Genomic DNA, 26,109 nt, shown 5'->3' on the forward strand with positions numbered 1-26,109 from the left:
AACACAAGGCATCACGTTCGTCCCAAAGGCTCTTAAGCTTAGTGAAATAAGAGCTTACTATCATGTTGCTTTGCACACAATTATGGATTTTGTTTTCTATGTGGAACAGTTGGACTGTGTTCACATGAGAAAACCTCTCTTGCAGGTCGAGCCACATCTGTCGTGCGTCCTTGCAATGTATGACACATCCTGAGATTTCTTTTGACATGGAATCGAGCAACCATGTTTTCACCAGATTATTGCACTGATTCCGTTGCTGTAATTCTTCAACCTGTTCATCAGTTGGCTTCTTGATCGGTCCATCAACAAGCCCTAATTTGTTTTTGACCATCAAGGCCATGGTCATGGATTGCACCCATGTACCATAGTTGACTTCCACAAGCAGTTGCGGCACAAGTATGGCGCCAGGCTGATCCGAGTGGTGGAGGTAAAATGGGTGTTAGGGTTTTCCCACTTCTGATACAAAGTCATGCCTTAAGAGGTTGACTTGTCTTGTCTGGTTTGTCGCCTATGGCTATGGTTGCTAGGATTTGTATTTTTTGTGTTGTGATCTTCCCAGATCGATCACTCTGGTACCATCTAAAGAAACGTAGTGTGGTAGAATTCTTTCACTTGTATTGATCGAAACAAGGATTACAAAATATATAGGAGATCAGATACATTCCTGATCCTAAACTAAAGCCTACAAACAAGGAAGTCAAATACATAACAAGTAAATAACTAATTACCAATTTACAATATTTACTTAATCAATTGAGATATCTTCTTTGACAATGTCTCCCATGAAATGAAAGAACAGCCCTTCCAATTGCCGGCGGTTGTTGCATTCTGCGTCTGCTTCATACCCTTTTTGGCATTATTGCCTTGAGCCACCTCTGCTTCTTTGTTAGACTCTGTTATAGAGGTCTTCTTCGGGGGAAAATCAACAGCAGCTCGACGCTCTGCAGCTTCTTTCACCTGCATAAATAAACCAAATTAAGTTGTGGAAATAGCCTCTACAAAGAATCATTATTCATGTTCCCCGTGCTGCAGTTTTGGGTTCTCTCACTCACCTTGCTTTGCTGCTGTTTTAATTCTTTCTGTTTGCTTAGTGTTTCGAGGGCACTTGTTGGATATGTTTTTCTGCGTGTTCTTTCATTGTTATAGTAATCATTACCAAGGCCAAGCATACGACACTTTTCCCTCTCAAAAAAGTCCATACTTTGTTGTTGCTGAGTCTGCTTCATACCCTTTTCTGCATTATTGCCTTGAGCCACCTCTGCTTCTTTGTTAGACTCTGTTATAGAGGTCTTCTTCGGGGGAAAATCAACCGCAGCTCGATGCTCTGCAACTTCTTTCGCCTGCAAAAATAAACCAAATTAAGTTGTGGAAATAGCCTCTACAAAGAATCATTATTCACGTTCCCTGTGCTGCAGTTTTGGGTTCTTTCGCTCACCTTGCTTTGCTGCTGTTTTAATTCTTTCTGTTTGCTTAGTTCTTTGAGGGCACTTGTTGTATATGTTTTTCTGCGTGTTCTTTCATTGTTATAGTATTCCTCAGGGGCTAATTGAATAAAGTTACTCTGAGGTAATTCTGCATCTGCATCCACAGAGGAAGCATTCTTTACGTTTAAGTCATTAATGTGTCTTGATTCACGTTGCGGCCTGCTAGTTCTTTGATGTGTACCAGAATGCTCATCATTAACTAATTGATGAAGTGTACCAGAATGTTCATCAGTGACTAATTGCTTAGGTACTACATTGACAGAGGAAGCAGCCTGTTTCTGGCAAAGCTTAACACCTTCCTGTCTTCTGGGGTGGCTTGAATCAACGGGTGGCTCACTAAGCATTTGTAAACTCATTTCCTGAAAATTAAAAAAAAAATTGTCTGAAAACATGAATGTGTTTCCAAAGCCTCCAGTACCAAAAAGTTAAGCAAAGTTTTAGCGTTTGCCAGTGAAAACTACCAACACACCGAAAAAATATAGATTTTAAGCTTCTATTCTATGGGGAGGGACTCTGATTTTTTTTTTTTTTTTTTTTGTTACCTGTGCATCCTGATCCCAGTCAACAAGAAATGAATTTACCAACTCTTCTAAATTTTCATCCCAAAATGCAGATTGCATCCCATTCATTTGTTGTTGCTGAGTATGTTCCTGCATTGTGAACCATAAATAAGCAAGGTTTTGGATCAGTTTCTTTTGCACCGTCTATATATACGAAAAAGTTAATCAGCATTCTCACCTCTTCAATATCCATACGAGTTGCTAGTAGCTGTTGGTTTTCAAAATCAGATGCATTGTTGTTGTAAGTACTAGATTCACGTTCATGACAGTTTGCAGCATTCCCATTCTCACCTGATTTCTTCTTTACGCAACAGACAACTAAATCCCTCTGCACAATTAAGTTGCAAAAACCAATCATGTAATGCAGCGGCAGCAACACAAAATTAAACAATGTTCAAAACCAAAAGTCATTAAAGTTTGCAAATTTACATTAAATACCAATTTGGCTCGAAGGGGTTTCAATTTTGATCCATTCAATGACTTCAAAACCAAAACCCCTTCAAACCAAACCAAATAGGCTTCGGTTGAAAACCCCTCAAGCCTCCAGTTTACAACTTACCTCATAAAAATTGTTAAACAATGCTGCAAATTATACATCATATCGATAACATTATTCGGAAACAATAACCCCAAAAAAAGAACAAGAATGGTGACCTGATTATCATTAGGATTGGTTTTGGGGATGTAATACTCATGCATAACCCAGTCGGTCTTTTGGGAATCACGACTATGACCTCCGTAAAAAGTTAGAATCCTTTTTTCACCGATGACACTTCTTTTGTCTTCAGTCTTGACCTGTTTTCGCTCACCAGTGACCTTCCAGAAGCCTTCCTTCGTCATCCTTTCGGTCTGGTTTTTGCTGTTTTTTTTGTAAGTGCTGAAGAAGTACCATTCTTGATCATCCGACTTTATGAGTGAAAGCCCTGCATAAACACAACATTTGGTTCAAACCCAATTGCATATAAAGATTATCAGACTCATTCACTGAAAGGGGTAGCGTTTTTCGCACTGCATTTTCAGTTGTTTACACCTCAAAAATGAACATTTTATAATTTTTCCAACTCACTGAAGAGTGCAGAAATCACTGGCCTTCGTAAAATTGTCACCCAAAAAAGAAAACTTTTAATTAAGAACTGGGATTGGTAATATGTTGCATTAGGATTAAACCCAATTTCCTAAACAGTAAACAGAGATTCAAACTCATTGAACTGCAAATTGAAAAGTTTTAGTAAAATTCTCATAAAAAATTAAATAAAAAGATTGAATTTTTTAAGAACTGGGTTTGATAATAAAGTTACATTTGGACTAAACCCAATTGCATAAACGGAGTGTCAGACTCATTGAACTGCAAATTCAAAGATTTTACTAAAATTTTCACCAAAATTTAAAAATAAATAAATAAAATTAAGAACTGGGTTTGGTATTTAATTTACATTTGGATTAAACACAAACACCCAATGGAAAATTCAGATTATCAGACACACTGAACTAAGAAAAATAATGAAAATATAAGACCTGGGTTTTGAAAATAATTACCAGGCAAGTCCCTTGGCTCGTGGTCGCAGATATTGATTTCAGGGATGACGTCGCTGAAAACGTTATCCATTCCCTTGAGATTTATCTGCAAGTAATAGCAGATCAGCTCTTCTCCTGTGGGGCGGAATCGGAATCCCACTGGCAACACAACGTTACCTACTCTATAGAAGTGGATTCCATTGGCAGCCATCTATCTTTGATGAAGAAGAATCGGAATCTGGGTGGGTGGGTTTGTGTAGGATTAGAAACACAGGAGAAAGAGTACGGAAACAAGAGTACGGAAACTGACTTGGGTTTGATCAAAGTGTTCGGCTTTCAGTTCTTGCTTATCTGCTTAATGGAAGAAGATGTTGAACTTCTGCTTAATTATATATTTTGTCCTTTTGATCAAACCCCTCTTGGAAGTTCGTTTTCCTTTTCTGGGAAGTTTTTTTTTTTTTTGAAACTTTTCTGGGAAGTTTAGCTTTTGGAATATTTTACATTTTGGAATCTGCCCCATGTCATAAAATCTGTCAAAAGTTACGGGTCCTTCTTCTACATATTGAATTATGAACTAGAATTCTCTCTCATTCTTTTTTTATCTCCTTCCATCATCTCTTCTCACATTTTTTTATTTTATCTTTCTTTTGCTATAAAAAATTAATATAAGATGTGGACGTGACTTAATCGTGACCGTTCAATTAGAAGTGAAAGGAAGAAGAGGAAAAAAAAGAGGTGAAATAATCCTACTCCTTGAATTACAAATCCAAGAGTAATGGTATAGGTAAATTCTCTTAAAAGTGGGCTTCGAATTTTCTATCATCTCATATTTTGCATCATGTTCTATAAATTTGGCACGAGAATTGACACACCCCGTCCCGAAGGAGGGCGTGCTGACCGTCACGTGAGTGTAACGTAACCATTTACACAGTTCGGAAGCTTTAAAAAAAATAAAATACAATTACTAAGATGAAACACCCGAGGGTGAGTCATACTTTTGTGAATTCTGTCAGAACACCGCTGGATTCCTCATGGCCACCAAAGCTCTGCTAACTAGAACCTGGAGGGGCGCAAAACAAAATTGAGTGGGTCAGTAAAACAAAGTTTTTCGAAAACATTTCATTTAAAACATTTCTAAACCCTTGCTGTAAAACCTGTATACTTTCCCAGAAAAGTAGTAAATAAACATATATATGTCATCAAAAGCTCAAATCACAATCCTTCAACGCTTTTCAAAAAGAATATGTCATGCCATGTCATATGCCAAAATATAATATGAATGCATCAATATAAATCAGGCGAAATAATAAATCAACCGGAGACCCTACAGTGGTCCTGTACGGCTGATTCTATAGCTCAATATCTCATCCAGCCGGAGTCACCAACTATGACCTGTACGGCCCTACCGGAGTCACCAACTGTGACCTGTACGGCACTACACTGCACATAAGTCGGAACTACCTATAGTAGTCAGTACGACTAAGATGGTGAAATAATACGCTCTAGTGCTTCTCTCATCAATCATATGTGCACATAATCTAAGCTCACCTACCAGTCGGAACCCCTCTAATGGCATGTACGACTGGCATGTCAGAACCACCTCTATTGGTCTGTACGACTAGCATCTACTTGGATCCAAGGTGAGCGTGTGATGCAAAGTGAATAACATAAGCACTAACACTATGGGTGCAGGTTATGAGCTCTCAACATAATTCACATCATCATTCATTCATATAAACCCTATAAACTCACCTGATACTCACATGTGCGTCCACATCACCAATTCACATATATATATATATATATGCATCAATATCAATTCATATAATTTTTAATATGCATCATGGCAATTGAAAACATACTTTCATAAAAATTCAATTTCTGGGACAATTAATAGTATATAGGTAATACGAAAAACAAAAACTGCCCACTCACCTGGAGTTCGCCCAACAACTCCGTAGCACCACACATCAAGGCGTCAAGACGATCAGCGCCTAGAACAATAATCAAATCCAACCTCACAATTCATATCGATGGAATATATAACTTATATAAGACACGTCACTACGTAGTTCGGTCCGGAAGATCTGCAACTCAGATTTCAAATCCATAACTTCCAGAGGTCCACAATATACCTCTAGGACATCATCCCACAATTTCATTACCATCCAACGGTCGAATCTCCGTCAATTTCGAAAACCAAGTGACGGTTAACATTCTATTTTATGAACTTACAACTCCAATTCCGAAAGATCTGTAAATCGGATTCCGGATCCGTAAGTTCCTATAATCCTAAAATATTACGTATTACAACATATCAAAGTTTGGTGACGATCCAACGGTCGGATCGTCAATTCACATTTTTACCTAACCACGAATCTAAACGAATTTAGGTTCAATTACTCAATTTACGTCCATCAATTATCAAAACTGAACCTAGAACCGTAAACACATGTTAAGAATGACATTGGCGGGCCATTGGCCACGCGCCGCCGCATGGGCCGCCGCGGGTGGCGGTCGGCCGCCCCGGCTCCCCGGAAAATCCAACTATTTCAAAAAATTCTCAAAAAATACAGAATTGAAGATCTCAATGAGTAGAGAAACGTTCATACATGTGGCCAAGGCTAATTTGGCCTGGAAACACTTCGAATTCATCAAATTCCGTGCGAACCCTAGAATTGGGTGAGTTCCAATTCGACCTTCAAATAAACTTCACCGTCCAAATCAAAGCTTGGGCTTTGTTCCAGGTCCTAAAGGAATGCTAATGGTGTTAGTAATTGAAAGGAAACATTTCAAGATTTGAAGAATTTGAACAAGAAAGTCGCGGCACCCGTGTGGGTGTTCTTCGCAAAATCACCACGAAATTCATTGATTTTTGGGGTGTAATAGGAAGAGGGAAGATCATATAGGGATTTCCAAGTGTTGGTTTGAAGTAACTCCCCGGAAAAGTGAAGAAATTTCGACGGAAATGGGGTGGAAAACCCACCGGGTCGCGCGGGTCATGGGTTGAAAACCCATTTCTATTATTCTTCCTCCGCTTCTCGACCTCTCTCCTTTCCTCCTTCCCCCTTCTCTGATTGGCCATAAACTTCTCTCTCTTCTCCCTATTCGTCCAGCTTCTCTCCTTTCTCTCCCAGAGCTATCTTCTTCTTCCTTCTGGTTGGGCAGTTTCTGCCCAATCTCCTCTTCTTCTCCTTCCTCACATGTACACACACACACACAAAACCTTCCTTCACTTTTTATTTATTTATTTTTGTTTTCCTTTACATCCGAGCCATTCATTTAATTCTTCATTAAATCTGGGCCATCTAAATTTTAATAATAAAATTTATAAAATGCCCAAACTTCAAACTTTAAAATCTTTTTCGTTATAACTCCAAATAACGAACCGTCAGCGCCCACACGTTCGTAGCGACGAGTACTACGAGGATATGTCAAGAAAACAATTCTTAGATGGCACGACACAATGATTAACCTTGAATAATGCGCATACCTCAACCGGCATTTTTGTAAAATCCTTTATTAAAACTTTAAAAATTCTTAAAATTAGGGACAGACTGTCACAATCTACCCACCTTAAAAAATTTCGTCCTCGAAATTTACACAATCTTTACAATCCATCGATATCCATAAAACAACCTGGAACACATCCCTCTCATTCGATCTTTTGTCTCCCAAGAAGTTTCTTCTGCTGAATGATTCCTCCATAAAACTTTTACCAAGTACACTGTTTTATTTCTCAGGACTTCCTATTTCTATTCCAAAATAATCATGGGTTCCTCATTATAAGCCAAATCCGGATTAATCTCCAAGGCTGAACCAGAATCATATGCGACGAATCTGCTACTTTGTAACGAATCATCAAAACATGAACTACACTATACACCTTATCCAATCCCAAGGGTACTCAAACTTGAAAGTATTTCACTGATTCCCTCAATAGTCAAAGACGGCCCGATGTACTTAGGATTTAACTTGTCTTCCATTTCGACCCAAACCGCACCTTTCCACGGCCTTATGGCGTTACTCTAGGGAATAAATTGAAAGGACCAACATACCCAAGAAGTTCAACAGATCCGTAAGCCCAAATCTCTTTTCCATAAGACAGATAAATAATTGTTGCAATTTTGGAAAGGTTACTGCTCTTCCATTGAAGAATACTGCGCTGATTTAGTAAGTCAATCAATTATCACCTCAATTTCATCACAATCATCTCGTGAACGAGGAAACTTGCACACATAATCTATATTAATATTTTTTTTTCATTTCCGTTGAGGGACGGGTAGTAACTACATCAATCCAAAAGACTTATTTCTTTCCGTTTTAACTTGCTGACAGATGTTACATCTATTTATATATACAAACATTTCTCTTTTCATACCAGACCAATAGTAAAATATTCGAGTGGTATGATACATTTTAGTACCTCTAGGATGCATTGTATAAGTTGAACAGTATGCAATTTCTAAAATTGCTTCCTTTAATTCCATAACATTAGGTATAAACACCTTGTTCTCTTGCATAAGCTTGCCATCTGATTCCCTAACTCTGAGGTCTTTCTTTTTCCCGCAATTCCTTGCTTTAAATAAATTCTTGAATTTCTTCGTCAAACGCTTAAGTCTCGAGTACGACCTACCAAACAGGCCTAACTTGAAAATTAGCAAGTACGTTTTCTTTTTTATCTTCCATTCCCAACTTTACTCTAGTAGATCTCAAATCCACAAGAAGATGAACATGGCAACCGTACCAAGCATTAATTCTCGCTGGGGTCTTCCTACTAAAAGCATTGGCCACAACATTTGCACGATCGCCCTGGTCATGCAATCAAAATCACTAGGCAACACAATCCACCTCCGTTGCCTAAGATTAAGATACCTTTGAATAAATAGATATTGGATACTCTTTTGATTCGTAAAAATCTCGCATTTTTCTTCTCATAAAGACAATGTCTCCAAATCTTCAAAGCAAAGATGATAGTTGCTAATTCTAAATCATGAGTAGGGTAATTCATCTCATGAGGTTTCAATTGTCGTGAAGTGAAGCAATCACTTTATCATGTCGCATCAACACACATCCTAAACCATTCAAGGATGCATCACTGTAGACCTCATAATTACTGTTATCATCTGGGAGTGCTAAAACAAGAGTATGAGTGATATAATACCTCAGTTGTTGAAACTTTGTTCACAATTTTCATCCACTCCAACCTAACCTCTTTTCTAGTCGATCCCGCCAATGGCAAAGCAATGACTGAAAAATCCTTTACAAACGTCTATAGTAGCCTGCTAGACCAAGAAAACTCAGTACCTCAGTGACGGTTCGAGGTTGTTTCCAATTCTCCCCATTTGTCACTCATTGAGGATCTACTTGAATACCTTGTGTAGATATCACATGTCCCAAAAATGCCACTTGATTCGTCCAAAATTGACATTTGCTAAACTTAGCATACAACCGAGGTTCCCTCAAACATTTTAACACCAACTCAAAATGACTAGTATGCTTTACTTTCACTTAAGAGTAAACCAGACCTCAACTATTTCCTTGAAAACACATAGGCACCTCAAAGCTGATCAAACAATCATCAATGCACGGCAATAGATAACGGTTCTTATTCGTTACCCGATTCAATTACTTAATATCCATACATATTTTTAAGGTCCCATCTTTCTTCCTTATAAACAAAGCTGGGGTTTTCCAAAGTAACGTACTAGGTTGACTGAAACCTTTATCAACCAATTCCTGCGACTGAATTTTCAATTCCTTTAACTCTGTAGAAACCAATCTATAGCATAAAGTATGTATTTGGAGACAATTCAATAGTGAACACCACATCTCTGTCTGGTGGCAATCCATGTAAATCATTCCAGAAACACATTAGAAAAACGTCTACCATTCGTACGTCATCCATAATACTAGGAGTACGATCCTGCAACACCATATGAGCTAGGTATCCTTGGCAACCTTTTGATAATAATCTCTTTGCTCTCACAACAGAAATAACGGCATGCCTCACTCCACTTTGCTCAATCACAAAAGTAACCTTTGATAATCCAAGACAATGGAAAGTAACTGATTTCCCGTAGCAATCCATATTGGCATGATTATAACGTAACCAATCTGTGCTTAAAATCACATCAAAATCCACAATGTCTAACGGAATACGATTCGCTGGCATAACTACTTCTTCCACCATCACTGGACACCCTGAGTAGTCATAACCGACATAGAATGACCTACCTATTTACTTGCTTAACGAATCCAACAAATAAGTTATGGGTACTACGGTCTGCAGCCCGCAATAACTATAATTCACTGTCGTCTCGATAAGTAAGCAACAATTCTTAAGGGTGCAATATTATCATTTTACTCCTCACAGGGAAAATACATATATACGCCTTGATCGTGCTCATTCATAACTTCCTTTGGCAACATCGTCAATAATAAGAATTATATCAGCCGAAGTCAGCTAGAATGACCTGTATGGCTGAGTCTGTAGCTCAACCATCCATATTAGCACATACGTCGGAGTCACATATAGTGACCTATACGACTTACTCATCAATTTTCCAAGTGATATGTCAAGGAAGACTGTTGGGTAACAACTGATCCCAGGGACAATTCATACCTCTATGTCTCATCTAACCACATGAACACCTTCACAACTTCCCACACTCTCCAAAGCCTAATATTGTACCTACGGTACAAAGATACATTTCCTCTACCAGTCACCTAGCCTCAGAAATCTGGGATCACTAGTAAATCTATCACTTCGCCTCTAACCAGTGGCACTAAAACCTCAGCTGGGAAAATTAGCTCTAGTTTCACTTCTTTTGAAGCTCTGAGCCTTCCGAGGTCTTTGATATGATGGATCTTTAACTTTATCGTCTTTATTCTGATTCTCATTCCTTTCTTATTCCTCTTTACTCTCTTATTCCTCTTTACTCTCGCTGATCATGTTCTCAGAGTCCTCAATGCTCAACAACATCTCGTAAACTCCTGGTAAAAAGTACAATGAATAGTGGTTGCCAAAGAACGCCACTTCTTCTTATTATCCAACCAAAAACGACATAACACCTCGACCGGATTAGCAACAACATCCGAATGGAAACAAGGCAAGTCTATAAACTCTCTGTAATAATATGCTGGATGAATGAACTTTTCCTTAAACAATTCTTTAAACGACTTCCAAACAGCTGTTCTTCCGATAACATCGGATAACATTCCTATCTCCATCAGAATGCAGATTCAACACTCAGAAACTAGGTAGTCATCTCGACCCACCTGTCAGGAGGAAGATTCCCTTGACTCTGCATAATCCGAAACGTCTTTTCCCAAATGATTAAGCCATCGATCTGCTCCCTAGGTTATTCATTTCCCTAAAGTGATTCAAATTTAACTTATAACCAGTCTCAAAAAGTCCCTTTAGATAATAGACTGAATCACAATGGCAATAATTTCCCCCCAAACTACTATATCAGGGAAATTAGGCCCATCCGAACTACGTGACTCGCTACGAGGCGGTATAGTTTTGACAGAAGACACTAGGAAATTCTCAAGATGTCCAGAATTGCAACCTAGGCTCTGATACCAACTGACACACCCCGTCCCGAAGGAGGGCGTGCTAGCCGTCACGTGAGTGTGACGTAACCATTTACACAGTTCGGAAGCTTTAAAAAAAATACAATTACTAAGATGAAACACCCGAGGGTGAGTCCTACTTTTGTGAATTATGTCAGAACACCGCTGGATTCCTCATGGCCACTAAAGCTCTGCTAACTAGAACCCGGAGGGGCGCAAAACAAAATTGAGTGGGTCAGTAAAACAAAGTTTTTCGAAAACATTTCATTTAAAACATTTCTAACCTCTCGCTGTAAAACCTGTATACTTTCTCAGAAAAGTAGTAAATAAACATATATATATCATCAAAAGCTCAAATCACAATCCTTCAACGCTTTTCAGAAAGAATATGTCATGCCATGTCATATGCCAAAATATAATATGAATGCATCAATATAAATCAGGCGAAATAATAAATCAACCTGAGACCTTACAGTGGTCTTGTACGGCTGATTCTATAGCTCAATATCCCATCCAGCCGGAGTCACCAACTGTGACCTGTACGGCACTACACTGCACATAAGTCGGAACTACCTATAGTAGTCTGTACGACTAAGATGGTGAAATAATACGCTCTAGTGCTTCTCTCATCAATCATATGTGCACATAATCTAAGGTCACCTACTGGTCGGAACCCTTCTAATGGCATGTACGACTGGCATGTCAAAACCACCTCTAGTGGTCTGTACGACTAGCATCTACTTGGATCCAAGGTGAGCGTGTGATGCAGGGTGAATAACATAAGCACTAACACCATGGGTGCAGGTTATGAGCTCTCAACATAATTCACATCATCATTCATTCATATAAACCCTATAAACTCACTTGATACTCACATGTGCGTCCACATCACCAATTCACACACACACACACACACACACACATATATGTATGTATATATATATATATATGCATCAATATCAATTCATATAATTTTTAATATGCATCATGGCAATTGAAAACATACTTTCATATAAATTCAATTTCTGGGACAATTAATAGTATATAGGTAATACGAAAAACAAAAACTGCCCACTCACCTGGAGTTCGCCCAACAACTCCGTAGCACCACACATCAAGGCGTCAAGACGATCAGCGCCTAGAACAATAATCAAATCCAACCTCAGAATTCATATCGATGGAATATATAACTTATATAAGACACGTCACTACGTAGTTCGGTCCGGAAGATCTGCAACTCAGATTTCAAATCCATAACTTCTAGAGGTCCACAATATACCTCTAGGACATCATCCTACAATTTTGATTACCATCCAACGGTCAAATCTCCGTCAATTTCGAAAACCAAGTGACAGTTAACATTCTATTTTATGAACTTACAACTCCAATTCCGAAAGATCCGTAAATCGAATTCCTGATCCGTAAGTTCCTATAATCCTCAAATATTACGTATTACAACATATCAAAGTTTGGTGACGATCCAACGGTCGGATCGTCAATTCACATTTTTACCTAACCACGAATCTAAACGAACTTAGGTTCAATTACTCAATTTACGTCCATCAATTATCAAAACTAAACCTAGAACCATAAACACATGCTAAGAATGACATTGGCGGGCCATTGGCCACGCGCCGCCGCACGGGCCACCGCGGGTGGCGGTCGGCCGCCGGCTCGCCTGAAAAGCCAACTATTTCAAACAATTCTCAAAAAATACAGAATTGAAGATCTCAATGAGTAGAGCAACTTTCATACCTATGGCCAAGGCCAATTTGGCCTGGAAACACTTCGAATTCATCAAATTCTGTGCGGACCCTAGAATTGGGTGAGTTCCAATTCGACCTTCAAAACAACTCCACCGTCCAAATCAAAGCTTGGGCTTTGTTCCAGGTCCTAAAGGAATGCTAATGGTGTTAGTTATTGAAAGGAAACATTTCAAGATTTGAAGAATTTGAACAAGAAAGTCGCGGCACCCGTGTGGGTGTTCTTCGCGAAATCACCACGAAATTCATTGATTTTTGGGGTGTAATAGGAAGAGGGAAGATCGTATAGGGTTTTCCAAGTGTTGGTTTGAAGTAACTCCCCGGAAAAGTGAAGAAATTTCGACGGAAATGGGGTGGAAAACCCACCGGGTCGCGCGGGTCATGGGTTGAAAACCCATTTCTGTTATTCTTCCTCCACTTCTCGACCTCTCTCCTTTCCTCCTTTCCCCTTCTCTGATTGTCCAGAAGCTTCTCTCTCTTCTCCCTATTCGCCCAGCTTCTCTCCTTTCTCTCCCAGAGCTATCTTCTTCTTCCTTCTGGTTGGGCAGTTTCTGCCCAATCTCCTCTTCTTCTCCTTCCTCACACGTACACACACACACAAAACCTTCCTTCACTTTTTATTTATTTATTTTTGTTTTCCTTTACATCCGAGCCATTCATTTACTTCTTCATTAAATCTGGGTCATCTAAATTTTAATAATAAAATTTATAAAATGCCCAAACTTCAAACTTTAAAATCTTTTTCGTTATAACTCCAAATAACGAACCATCAGCGCCCACACGTTCGTAGCGACGAGTACTACGAGGATATGTCAAGAAAAAAAATTCTTAGATGGCACGACACAACGATTAACCTCGAATAATGCGCATACCTCAACGGGCATTTTTGTAAAATCCTATATTAAAACTTTAAAAATTCTTAAAATTAGGGACGGACTGTCACAAGAATTACTATAAAATTGTAAAGTGGTAGGAAGTTTGTGGAAAGTTTTTATTTGAGAGAGTTTCTTTAGCATTTCTCACAAATCCAAAATCAAATAATAATGATAAAAATGCTAAGGAAATTTTCTTAAAGTGAGATTTTTCATGGTTCCTTTGTCACTTTAGAGTTTAACATTAATTTTTGTTTCAATATTATAAAATACTGTAAAAAAACATGAGATGACAAAGAGTTTATAGAGAATTCTACTTTTGAGAATCTCCTTATCATTTATCAATAATAGAAATGATTTGTTGGAGTAAATATGTTTTTATTTAAATATTTTAATTGCTATGTATTTGTCCGTTGTGGTTTTATATTTTAGTTTATTACAACCATTAAATGTATATAACCTAAATTGATTTTTAACCTTATCTTTTGATAAGGAGTAACCTCCTTCACTAACCTTTGAAACGTGAGAAAGCTTCTTACATTAAATAATTGGATGGAATTTGTTCTCTGAATAGAGAAGATGATCAAGTCCCCATTCATTCTTTTGTTCCGTTTTGAATATTTACTTTTTGATTTCGTCCGTTTTGGTTCTTTAAGGTTTTCAGGTCCCTGATTCTGTCAAACTTGCAACGTATACTTTATCTTTTTGCACATATACTGTACCGAAGGAATATATAGAGAAGCAATAGCGTATATATTTTTCTTAAAATTGAGTTCTAAAGCAACATATAAAAAGGGTGTGAGTTTGAAAGTTCTTTCATTGTGCAAGAAAGAACTTATTAGAGGAATAAGGTTCTGGGTTGTTTTATCCTGAGAACAACGTGATGTTTGTGAACTGCTTGCACACTTTGGGCAGAGCCGCAAAACGTCTTAAAGAGAACGACTTAGTCCACTACTCATTCCAAGAATCGTTCACCACTCAAGGTTTCTACATTTTTCGGGTAACTTTGTTCCTTTCTATTTCAGTTTACAACATGATTTCTACACTATTAATACTTGGCTACTCAAAATATAAGTAAGAGCTCCTTCTCAAGACTCTTCATTGTCGATTCATACAACTTCGTATTTATAATCATAACCGTTCATATTATAAATCAGTTTATAAAGATTAGCTCTACAAAAATTTCAATTAAAACAAGGTCATTTGGTCATGGAACAACATAAAAATAGATGGACAAATAAGGATAAAAGCATTACAAATCGTCTATCTATTTGTTACAGTTGATTGACTAAATGACCTTAGTTTTAATTTCTTTTATGCAAAGATGATTTTTACAAACTGATTTATGATATGAAGGGTTCCGATTATAAGCACGAAGTTTTGTGAACCGAACAAAAAAAAATTTGAGTAGGAGTACCTACTCATTCTTGAGTACGTAGCCAAGAATTGTTTTTTCTACTCACTCATTTTTCTTTTTCATTTGCACAACTTATTGTTTTTATTCGTTGATTTTCTGTAACTTTTTTAACCTAACGATCACAAATAAGTGGGTTGTGCATGTAGTGAAAAATGATATGTTGAAATCTCCCGTAATGATTCTAGACTTTCTAATATGGAGTGATTTCTATGCATACTTTTGCACCTTCTACAGTCTCACTAATTTCTATATTTGATTCTCCTTTAGTTTGTTCAATTAGTGACTAAAAAGGAGGAGTTTGTAGGAACTGAAAATATGTGTATGAAAATCATTTTCCTTCTTCTATACAACAACGAATGTATACATTTGAAGTCACGTGACCATCATCTCATATCCTAAAAGAGAAAGAGAACGGGTAATTTTCTAATGGTTAAACAAAACTTTGACAAATAAGTTTGAAGATAGTACTAAGAAAAATCAAGTTCAAGTTGGTCACACATTATTTCAATTCTTCAAAACTGCATTCATGTGTACACTCCTATAGTCCTCGAAGCTTCACTAATACTAATAGTTCACTCGAAAAGGGACTACACCTTTACATTTCTCGATAACGTAAAAACGAGCCAAAAAACTTAACCTTGAGAAAATGACGATATTACCTTTTAAAATGTATCGCATGCAAGTAACGTGACTTAAATGAACATAAAATTAAATAAAATAGATTCAAATCTTTATAATAGGGATGAAATTAGTAGGCTTTTTAATGAGTTTAAAGATTTATTTTATCGAAAAAATAGTTTAGAGACTTAATTTCACTTGGATAATAATCAGTGACCAAATCGACAGTTTACTGTGTATTTAAAGCTAAAATTGAGACAAAAAGTTTAGGAGGAACACATCTGAAGGTATAAAACTACAAACTTTGGCTTTGAAATAATCCTCTTCTATTTCCTCACCTTTCCGGATTCTATTGCAATGGCATTGCCAGGGTTGGTTGGTTTTCATCTCTAATGTCATTAGACATCTCAATGTGAGATCAAATGAGATTAAATACATGAGATTCAAGGCACATAACATGATCTAGAGTGCCCTTATCCAAGTTTAATCCCTTTCTTTCCTCCCTCTTTATATAAATATATTTGAATTTTGTGATTGGAGGATGGAGATATCCAATACTTAGGCCCCGTTTGGGATTGAGGTGATTTTAAAAAAAGCCACTGTGAAAAAAAGCTGAGGGTCATTTTTGTGTTTGGTAAACTGAAAAAAAAGGGCTTATTTTGGAAGCTGCTGTGAGAATAAGCTGAAAATCAAAGGAAAAGGTGAAGCTGCTATTTGCTGCTTTGAAAAAAAGCCAGTTTTTTCAAAGCACACGGAGCTACAGTGCTCCTTTAATGAAAAGACACACTATCATCCTGCTTTTTTTTCCAAAAGCACTTTCACAAAAAAGTTTACCAAACACTCTACTGACTTTATTTCACAGCCGCTTATTCTCACAGCACAACCGCTTATTCTCACAGCAGTTTTTTTTCAAAGCACAGCAATACCAAACTAGTAAGCAAGTCTCAAGTACTTCCTCAACAAGTAGTCTTCTAGTACACTACAGACTACCCCACCTCACATATATATTGTACCCATTTTTCATTCACACCTTTTTGTTCCCATTTTTCACTTAATCCATGATATCATAAGTGTACAATTCATAGATGATAGGATTAATTCCACATAATAAAGGTAGGACAATACTTCAGTTTGGGTATACATCATTCATTACCCAATATATACTGACCTATTACAATGACTCAATAATATTACAACATCTGTTTATTTAAATTCATAACCGAACACTAATTCCACTTTTTGTACTCATAACCAAACAACCAAACATTCTTTTATTAGTTTTCTCTTATCCGTGCCGTTGCAAACATGTCAATCAATAAATACAAAACCTTCCATGAAACCATTTCATGATTCGCTGTCACCTTCCTCCCCCACTGCCATGGCTGCCATGAGAAATAAGGGGACGGATTGGGGGTGGAGTCGATGGGAGAGACGAGTGGGAATGACGAAGATGATGAGGTTAGGTCGATGGGGAACAAAGGCAAAAGCTGAAGGAGGCGAGGGATTGACCAGATCTCCCATGAAGGAAGGAGAAATTTTTCAAGGAGCCGGGAACTCCACATAAGATTGATAGCTGGTGTACCCGAGCAATAAGAGATGGACGCATGACTATTAACATTTTTTCTTTAAATACATATGAACACGTAATCCAAAACCAAGAAAACTTCCGACAAACGTTAAGCATTCACCACCTCTTTCCTTTCCACCGTCGATGGCATCATTGGACCCACCCCAAATCCTGACAACATCATCGGAATAAAAAGCCTCACAGGCTTCTTCCTCTCTGAATCAGAGAAACTCTGTCAAGCTGCCGCTGACGAAGAATACCCGTCCGTCCTCGTTTTCGTCCTTGCTCCGATGGCCTTCCACTGCCCTTTTATGGAGACACCAATCAGTTGAGAAATTAAAGGAAAAATAATTGCATTTTCTTAAAAAGTCACTGCAATCTGCTGCCATGTATTCCTCTTAAAGCCCAAAACATTCATACTATGCATAAATGCATGAATGTTTGAAATTGTGAAAAACCCAGCTAAAAAAAAGAAAAAAAACATTCATACTATGATTAAATGCACGAATGTTTGAAATTATTACAATCATCTATTTTAGGAGAGTTTCGAACCAAAAATATATAGAAATCCAAAACCATATTCACTAAGATATTGAACCACATGCATTCACCCATTCATTATTATTTGTTATTTTTTAATTTTCTCATTGAATTTTGAAGAAATAGTGTGAGTTATTTTAGTTTAATTTTCAGAAATAGTGAATAATTTTGTTGTAGTTCCAGAAATACTATGAGTTATTTTGGTTCAGTTTTCAGAAATAGTGTGGGTAAATTTGTTGTAGTTCCATAATTAGTGTGGGTTATTTCGGTTCAATTTCAGAAATAGTGTGTGTTATTTTGCTGTAGTTCCAGAAATAGTGTTAGTTATTTTGGTTCTGTTTGAGAAATATTGTTGGTAATTTGTTGTAGTTCTAGAAATAGTGTGGGTTATTTTGGTTCTATTTAATAAACAATGTGGGTTATTTTGCTATCTTTCTAGAAAATGTTTATTTTGTTTAATTCTAAAAGTATGTAGTTATTTTGGTTCAGTTCTTAGAAATAGTGTAGATAATTTTGATGTAGTTTCAGAAATAGTATGGGTTATTGTAGAGAAAATTAATGAAAAAGGTTTCAACATTTTAAATCTTAACCAAAAACTATCATATAGCTTTATTTAATGATAAGAATTAAAGAAAAAAAAACCTAACTAAAAACACGCATGAAATTGCACAACGTTTTTTCCTAGCTTTTGTTTGGTTTGGTGTGCTGGTGCCTTTTCCCAGCTTATGTATTTGGAATAAATTGTAGCAATGGTCCCTCACCTTTAATCAAGTTGGAGCAATGGTCCCTCAACTTATCAAAATATGTAGCTATAGTCATTTTCATCAATTTCGTCAAAATTTTGACAAAATCAGTTATGTTGGAATAATCATTTATATAATTAGGGTCCCTCAACTCATCAAAGTGTGTAATTATAGTCCTTTTCGTCAACTACGTCAAAATTTTTGTCAAAACGAGTTATGTTGGAAAGATCATTGCTACAATTGGGTTAAAGTTAAGAGAAAATTTCTCCAATTGAATTAAAGTTGAGGAACCAATGGTAATGAATTTTTAGTTGAGGGACCATAGCTGCACGTTTTGATAAATTCAGGGACCAATGGTAATGAATTTTTAGTTGAGGGACCATTGCTCCAATTGAGTTAAAGTTAAAGGATCATAGCTACAATTTACTCTATGTATTTGCTTCTATGGAGATTTTCCTCCATTTAAAATATATGGCACAACCCTTAAAAAAGAAATTTATGTGGAGTGATTGATTGCAGGAGAAAGGGGATTCATAAAAAATAAAAATAAAAAAATAAAAAAATAAAAAAATAAAAAAAATTGGAGAAAGGGCTGTTTTTGGGAGGGAAAAAAAACATTCAAGGGAGTAAATACTGTTCGATAACTCTATAATTTGGAGTAAAAGCTTGAAGTTGCGGATAAGCTTCCCACGAGGAACTTCGAGCTCGAATCTTGACACCGTCAGGGATGTCCATGGTCTCAGAGGAGAAGTTGGTCTTCATCTCCGCTGCTCAGGTTCTCTCACTCTCGCTTTGTGGCTTCGATTGGTGAGTGAGTGCGATTTGGGCGAGACCAGGGAAAAGAGTTGGAATTAACAAGATGGAAGGAAATGAAGGATTTGAGGTTATGGAGGCAGAGAGATCCAGAAAGGAAATAGAGAACTTAAACGGAGTAGACTTGCCGTCAGGGCCGAAACCAAAAATTCATTAGTTGGGCTATGTTTATTGGACTGATTAAATGTTGGACTTTGTCATAACCATTAAATAAATCTATTACGCCAATTCTAGCTAAATTTTTTTGTCATTTAATCAAATTTAAAAAATTTATACTCTTTAAGAAAACGCATATGAATATACCTCTTTAATATATTTGGTGCCCCCAATTTTTTTGGACCCTGGACGGTCGCACTGGGCCACGGCCCGGTCCGAAAAAAGCTCTTCAATATCCATACCAGGTGCTAGTAGCTGTTGGTTTTCAAAATCAGATGCATTGTTGTTGTAAGTACTAGATTCACCTTCATCACAGTTTGCAGCATCCACATTCTCACCTGATTTCTTCTTTACGCAACAGACAACTAACTCCCTCTGCACAATTAAGTTGCAAAAACCAATCATGTAATGCAGTGGCAGCAACACAAAATTAAACAATGTTCAAAACCAAAAGTCATTGAAGTTTGCACATTTACATTAAATACCAATTTGGCTCCAAGGGTTTCAATTTCGATCCTTTCAATGGTTTCAGAACCAAAACCCCTTGGAACCAAACCAAATAGGCTTCGGTTTCACAACGAAAACCCCTCAAGCCTCCAGTTTAGAACTTACCTCATAAAAATTGTTAAACAATGCTGCAAATTATACATCATATCGATAACATTATTCGGAAACAATAAACCCAAAAAAGGAACAAGAATGGTGACCTGATTATCATTAGGATTGGTTTGGGGATGTAATACTCATGCATAACCCAGTCGGTATTTTGGGGATTCCGAACACGACCTTGCTTAAAAGTTAGAATCCTTTTTTCACCGATGACACTTCTTTTGTCTTCAGTCTTGACCTGTTTTCGCTCACCAGTGACCTTCCAGAAGCCTTCCTTCGTCGCCCTTACGATCTGGTTTTTGCTCTTTTTTTTGTAAGTGCTGAAGAAGTACCATTCTTGATCATCCGACTTTACGAGTGAAAGCCCTGCATGAAACACAACATTTGGTTCAAACCCAATTGCATATAAAGATTATCAGACTCATTCAACGAAAGGGGTAGCGTTTTTCGCACTGCATTTTCAGCTGTTTACACCTCAAAAATGAGCATTTTATAATTTTTCCAACTCACAGAAGAGTGCAGAAATCACTGGCCTTCGTAAAATTGTCACCCAAAAAAGAAAACTTTTAATTAAGAACTGGGATTGGTAATAAGTTGCATTAGGATTAAACCCAATTTCCTAAACAGTAAACAGAGATTCAAACTCATTGAACTGCAAATTGAAAAGTTTTAGTATAATTCTCATAAAAAAATAAATAAAAAGATTGAATTTTTTAAGAACTGGGTTTGATAATAAAGTTACATTTGGACTAAACCCAATTGTATAAACGGAGTGTCGGATTCATTGAACTGCAAATTCAAAGTTTTTACCAAAATTTTCAGCAAAATTTAAAAAACATAAAATTTAAGAACTGGGTTTGGTAATTAATTTACATTTGGATTAAACCCAAATACCCAATGGAAAATACAGATTATCAGACTCGTTGAACTAAGAAAATAATCAAAATTTAAGACCTGGAGTTTGCAAATAATTACCAGGCAAGTCCCTTGGCTCGTGGTTGCAGATATCGATTTCACTGATGACGTCGCTGACAATGTAATCCATTCCCTCGAGCTTCATCTGCAAGTAATAGTGGACCAGCTCTTCTTCTGTGGGGCGGAATCGGAATCCCACTGGCACCAATATGTCACCTGCTGATGCTCTGGTGAAGCGGCTTCCATTGGGAGCCATCTATCTTTGATGAAGGACAATCGGAATCTGGATGAGTGCGTTTGTATAGGATTAGAAACACAGGAGAAAGAATACGGAAACTGACTCGGGCTTAATCAAAGTGTTCGGCTTTCAGTTGTTGATTTTCTGCTTAATGGAAGAAGATGTTAAACTTCTGCCTCTGCTTCTGCTTTTAAGGAGGAACGGGACTTGCTGCTGAAATACCAGCAGCAGCCCCGGCTGATGTGCCACGCGTTTTTTTCTCTTTAATTATTATATTCTGTCCCTTTGATCAACCCCATCTTGGAAGTTCGTTTTCCTTTTCTGGAACTTTAGCTTTTAGAATATTTAACATTTTGGAATCTGCCGTCATAAAATCTGTCAAAAGTTACAGGTCCTTTTCCTACATTGAATTACAAATCCAAAGAGTAATGGTAGGTAAATTCTCTCAAAAGTTGAGTTTTGAACTTTCTATACCTCATATTTTGCATTATGTTTTATAATTTTGACACAAAAATTACTATAAAATTATGAAGTGACTGGAAGTCTGTGGAGAGTTCCACTTTGAAAGAGTTTCTTTATCATTTCTTAGAAATCGAAAATCAAATAATAATGAGAAATGCTAAGGAAATTTTCTTAAAGTGAGCTTTTTCATGGTCCCTTTGTCACTTTAGAGTTTAAAATTAATTTTTGTTTCAATATTATAAAATATTGTGTAAAAAAATATAAGGTGACGGAGAGTTTATAGAGAATTCTACTTTGAGAGTCTCATTAGCATTTATCAATAATAGAAATGATTTCTACACTAATAATACTTGGTTACGCAAAACATAAGTAAGAGCTCATTCTCAAGACTCTTCATTTTCGATTCATACAACTTCGTATTTATGATCATAATCGTTCATATTATAAATCAGTTTATAAAGATTAGCTCTACAAAAATTTCAATTAAAACATTGTCATTTAGTCATGGAACAACATAAAAATAGATGGACAAATCAGGATTAAAGCATTACAAATCGTCTATCTATTTGCTACAATTGATTGACTAAATAATCTCAATTTTAATCTTTTTTTATGCAAAGATGATTTTTACAAAATGATTTATGATATAAAGGGTTCTGATTATAAGTACCAAGTTTTGTGAACGGAACAAGAAATTTTTTTAGTATGAGTACCTACACATTCTTTACGTAGCCAAGAATTGTTTTTTACTACTCGCTCATTTTTTTCATTTGCACACCTTATTGTTTTCATTCGTTGATTTTCTGTAACTTTTTTAAAGCAACGATCACAAATAAGTGGGTTGTGCATGTGGTGAAAAATGATGTGTTGAAATCTCCCGTAATAATACTAGACTTTCTAATATGGAGGGATTTCTACGGTCTCACTAATTTTTATATTTGATTCTCTTTTAATTTGTTCAATTCAATAACTAAAAAGGAATTTGTAGGAACTGAAAATATATGTGAAAATCATTTTTCTTCGTCTATACAACAATGAATGTTTACATTGTAAGTCACGTGATCTCATATCCTAAGAGAGAAAGAGAATGCGTAATATTCAAATGATTAAACAAAACTTTGAAGAATAAGTTTGAAGATGGTACTAAGAAAAATCAAGTTCAGGTTGTCATCCATAATTTCAATTCTTCAAAACTGCATTCATGCGTACACTCCCTAGTCCTCTAAAACTAATAGAACCTTTGTATTTCTCGATAAAGTAAAAGCAAGCCAAAATACTCAACCTTGAGAAAATGACGGTTTTACCTCTTAAAGTGCATTACATATAAGTCATGTGACTTAAATTAATATAAAATTAAATAAAATAGATTTGAATCTTTATAATAGGGATGACGTTAGCAGGTTTTTATAATGAGTTTAAACATTTATTTTATCAAAAAAATAGTTTAGAGACATCATTTCACTCGGATAATAATCAGTGACCAAAGTGACCGTTTACTGTATATTTAAAGCTAAAACTGGGATAAAAAATTTAGGATCAACATATCTAAAAGTATAAAACTGCAAACTGGCATTGCTAGGGTTGGTTGGTTTTCATCTTTGATGTCATTAACTCTACTAAAACATCTCAATGTGAGATCAAATGAGATTAAAATATGTGAGATTCGAGGCACATAACGTGATCCGAGTGCCCTTATCCAAGTTTATTCCCTTTCTTTCCTCCCTCTTTATAGGAATATATTTGAATTTTGTGATTGGAGGATGGAGATATCCAATACTTCCTCAGCAAGTCTCAAGTACTTCCTCAGCAAGTAGTCTTCTAGTACACTACTGACTACCCCACCTCACATATATATTGGTACATTCATTCACACCTTTTTGTTCCTTTTTTCACTTAATCCATAATATCATAAGTGTATAATTCATAAATTTTAGGATTAATTCCACAGAGTAAAGATAGGACAATACTTGGGATTGGGTATACATCATTCAATACCCAATATATACTGACCTATTACACGACTCAAAAATATTACAATATCTGTTCATTTAATATTCATAACCAAACATCCATTTTTTTAGTTTTCTCTTATCTGTGCCGTTGCAAATATGATCAGCCTCATCTTCTTCCATGTCAATCAATACAAAACCTTCCATGAAACCATTTCATGATTCACTGTCACCTTCCTCCCCCACTGCCATGGCTGCCACAAGAAATAAGGGGACGGATTGGGGGCGGAGTCGATGGTGGAGATGGGTGGGAATGATAGAAATGACGAGGTTGGGTCGACGGAGGTGAAAAGGTTGAGTCGTCGGAGGTGACAGGATGGGAACAAATGCAAAAGCTAAAGGAGGCGAGGGATTGACCAGATCTCCCATGAAGGAAAAAGATAAGTGTTTTGTTATCCACATCACCAAATTATTGATCCACATAACAACTGAGTATTTTGAGTACTAATTGGTAAGTTCTCAATACCCAAGTATTAAGCATGAAGATATAAACCACAGTATTATTCGGTAAATATGCCTAGGAAGGTCGCGTTAATCTTTCCCTAAGCATCAAATTTGAATGGTAATGCAGCTCTCCTTCAAACCCTTCTTCACCAAGCAAAATTTTTTAGGTGGGTTGTGCAGCTGTGGGCTATGACACATAGGTGGTAAATGGCCCATTTGGTATCTACTTGTAAAAAACAAACACAGACCTTCAACCACTGGGGGTGGTGGCGCAGTTGGCCTGCGCGTAGGTCTCATAGCTTCCGAGTTATCCTGGGGTCGAGAGTTCGAGCCTCTCTCAACCCATTTCCTTTTTATCCTTTTGCGATTATGCAACAACATTCTAAGTTTAACTTTCAACCTCTAACAATACCAACGACTTCATGGTCTAATGTATTGCGATTATGCAACAACATTCTAAGTTTAACTTTCAACCTCTAACAATACCAACGACTTTACGGTCTAATGTAATTCTCTTTCACAATTTTAGAAGATCCTAAAATTTCAAATCCCCGCTCCCCAAATGATTTCTTTTGAAATTATAATATATATATATATATATATATATATATATAATATATATATATATATATATATATATATTTAATATAACAATATATTTTACACTAAAGAGATGGAGAGTTCGGTTAAGCCACATAATAGGCAACCTAATTTGGTATCGAATTCACAATCCACGAAATTTAAATCTAAGACACCTCTCACTTACAAGTGAAGAGGAATACCACCAAACCGTAGTACTGAGTGACTATTGAAATTATATTAAAACGAAAAACATTTCAACTTCCACAATTTTACAAGATATCCCACTAGTTCAAATCCTCACTCCCCAAATGATTCTTTTGCAACTATAGAAAAACGAAAAACATTTCAACTTCTAACAACACGAACAACACCGTGGTCTAGTAGTGCTTCGTGCTTCTATTTCACAATTTTAAGAAGATATCCCAAAAGTTCGAATCCTTGGTGTGAAATCTCATTCCCGGAATTTCACCATTCATTACGTATCTCGAATTTTAAATTCTTATTTCGCGATTACGCTATCTTTATTAGTTAATTTTAATTCCACTAATTATAAGTTTAGTAATTGATTAGTTATCGAGTTGGAAGTTTCATAATCAATCTTTATCGTTCGTTGATATTTCGAAGTTACAACTAGTGTTTTTAAATAGATCTCGAACCCACGAATACATAGGCGAAAGTCGTTGCGAATCCGAATTATAACGGTATAGTTACAGACGTTTGAAATTGTGAACTATAGATTGTGGGACTCATGGGTTAAAGGTTAAGTTAAGTTAGTAGAAAAAAAAAAAAAAAGAGGGAACCTGTCATATTTTTTTAAAAAAGGGTATGAAAGGACCCATTTGGAAAGAAAGGAAGAGCCACTTTTATTTTCCCCCCGCCTATTTGTGAAACCGTGAGGCTTGAGCTCCACCAACCAATTTCAAACCGGCCAATTCCTCCTATTCTCAACTGATTCTCCTATCTCCTTCACCTGCAACTTGCTTAAATATCTTGTCCCTTTCCTCTTTACCAAAAATCAAGGGGTTTTAAGGTCTATTTCATGTAGAACTTCATAGGAGAACCCGGGGGTTCTCGATGACGAATTGTCATTCCGGAGAGTATCACCATTCACCATCACCCTTAATCAACTTCCCTTGGACCCAAGAACAAGACCCAACTAGTGGTTGGGGCGTTGGAACACCAAGGAAGCCGAATTGAAGAACACCCACCTTAGGGTTTCGTTGG

The 26,109-nt window shown here is 36.6% G+C and overlaps 2 protein-coding genes and 1 long non-coding RNA gene across 5 annotated transcripts; all 3 read right to left on the bottom strand.

Moving 5' to 3' along the window:
* Window positions 1–595: 595 nt before the first annotated feature.
* Window positions 596–4,029, bottom strand: LOC126618052 (NAC domain-containing protein 40-like). 2 transcript variants are annotated; one of them, XM_050286146.1, is made up of 7 exons: window positions 3,581–4,022; window positions 2,699–2,967; window positions 2,223–2,372; window positions 2,027–2,134; window positions 1,436–1,843; window positions 1,053–1,340; window positions 596–957 (listed from the first exon to the last, which is right to left on the bottom strand). In XM_050286146.1, exons 1-7 carry the CDS (start codon window positions 3,768–3,770, stop codon window positions 742–744), a joined length of 1,629 nt encoding a protein of 542 aa, XP_050142103.1. In that variant the 5' UTR covers window positions 3,771–4,022; the 3' UTR covers window positions 596–741. The 2 variants fall into 2 exon arrangements, with proteins under 2 accessions (XP_050142103.1, XP_050142111.1); XM_050286154.1 differs by lacking the exon at window positions 1,053–1,340 and having other exon boundaries at window positions 3,581–4,029.
* A 306-nt stretch (window positions 4,030–4,335) lies between these two features.
* On the bottom strand, window positions 4,336–13,469 carry LOC126618339 (uncharacterized). 2 transcript variants are annotated; one of them, XR_007621659.1, is made up of 3 exons: window positions 12,893–13,469; window positions 5,495–5,553; window positions 4,336–4,619 (listed from the first exon to the last, which is right to left on the bottom strand). It is a non-coding gene; the product is annotated as an uncharacterized LOC126618339 (long non-coding RNA). The 2 variants fall into 2 exon arrangements; XR_007621660.1 differs by lacking the exon at window positions 5,495–5,553 and adding an exon at window positions 12,217–12,275.
* Window positions 13,470–19,853: 6,384 nt separating this feature from the next.
* LOC126618279 (NAC domain-containing protein 14-like) lies at window positions 19,854–21,647 on the bottom strand. The gene is made up of 3 exons (XM_050286330.1): window positions 21,211–21,647; window positions 20,334–20,601; window positions 19,854–20,001 (listed from the first exon to the last, which is right to left on the bottom strand). Exons 1-3 carry the CDS (start codon window positions 21,404–21,406, stop codon window positions 19,992–19,994), a joined length of 474 nt encoding a protein of 157 aa, XP_050142287.1. The 5' UTR covers window positions 21,407–21,647; the 3' UTR covers window positions 19,854–19,991.
* Between the last annotated feature and the right edge of the window lie 4,462 nt (window positions 21,648–26,109).

This window comes from Malus sylvestris, chromosome 1 (assembly GCF_916048215.2).
Source record: "Malus sylvestris chromosome 1, drMalSylv7.2, whole genome shotgun sequence".
Classification (NCBI taxonomy): Eukaryota; Viridiplantae; Streptophyta; class Magnoliopsida; order Rosales; family Rosaceae; genus Malus; species Malus sylvestris.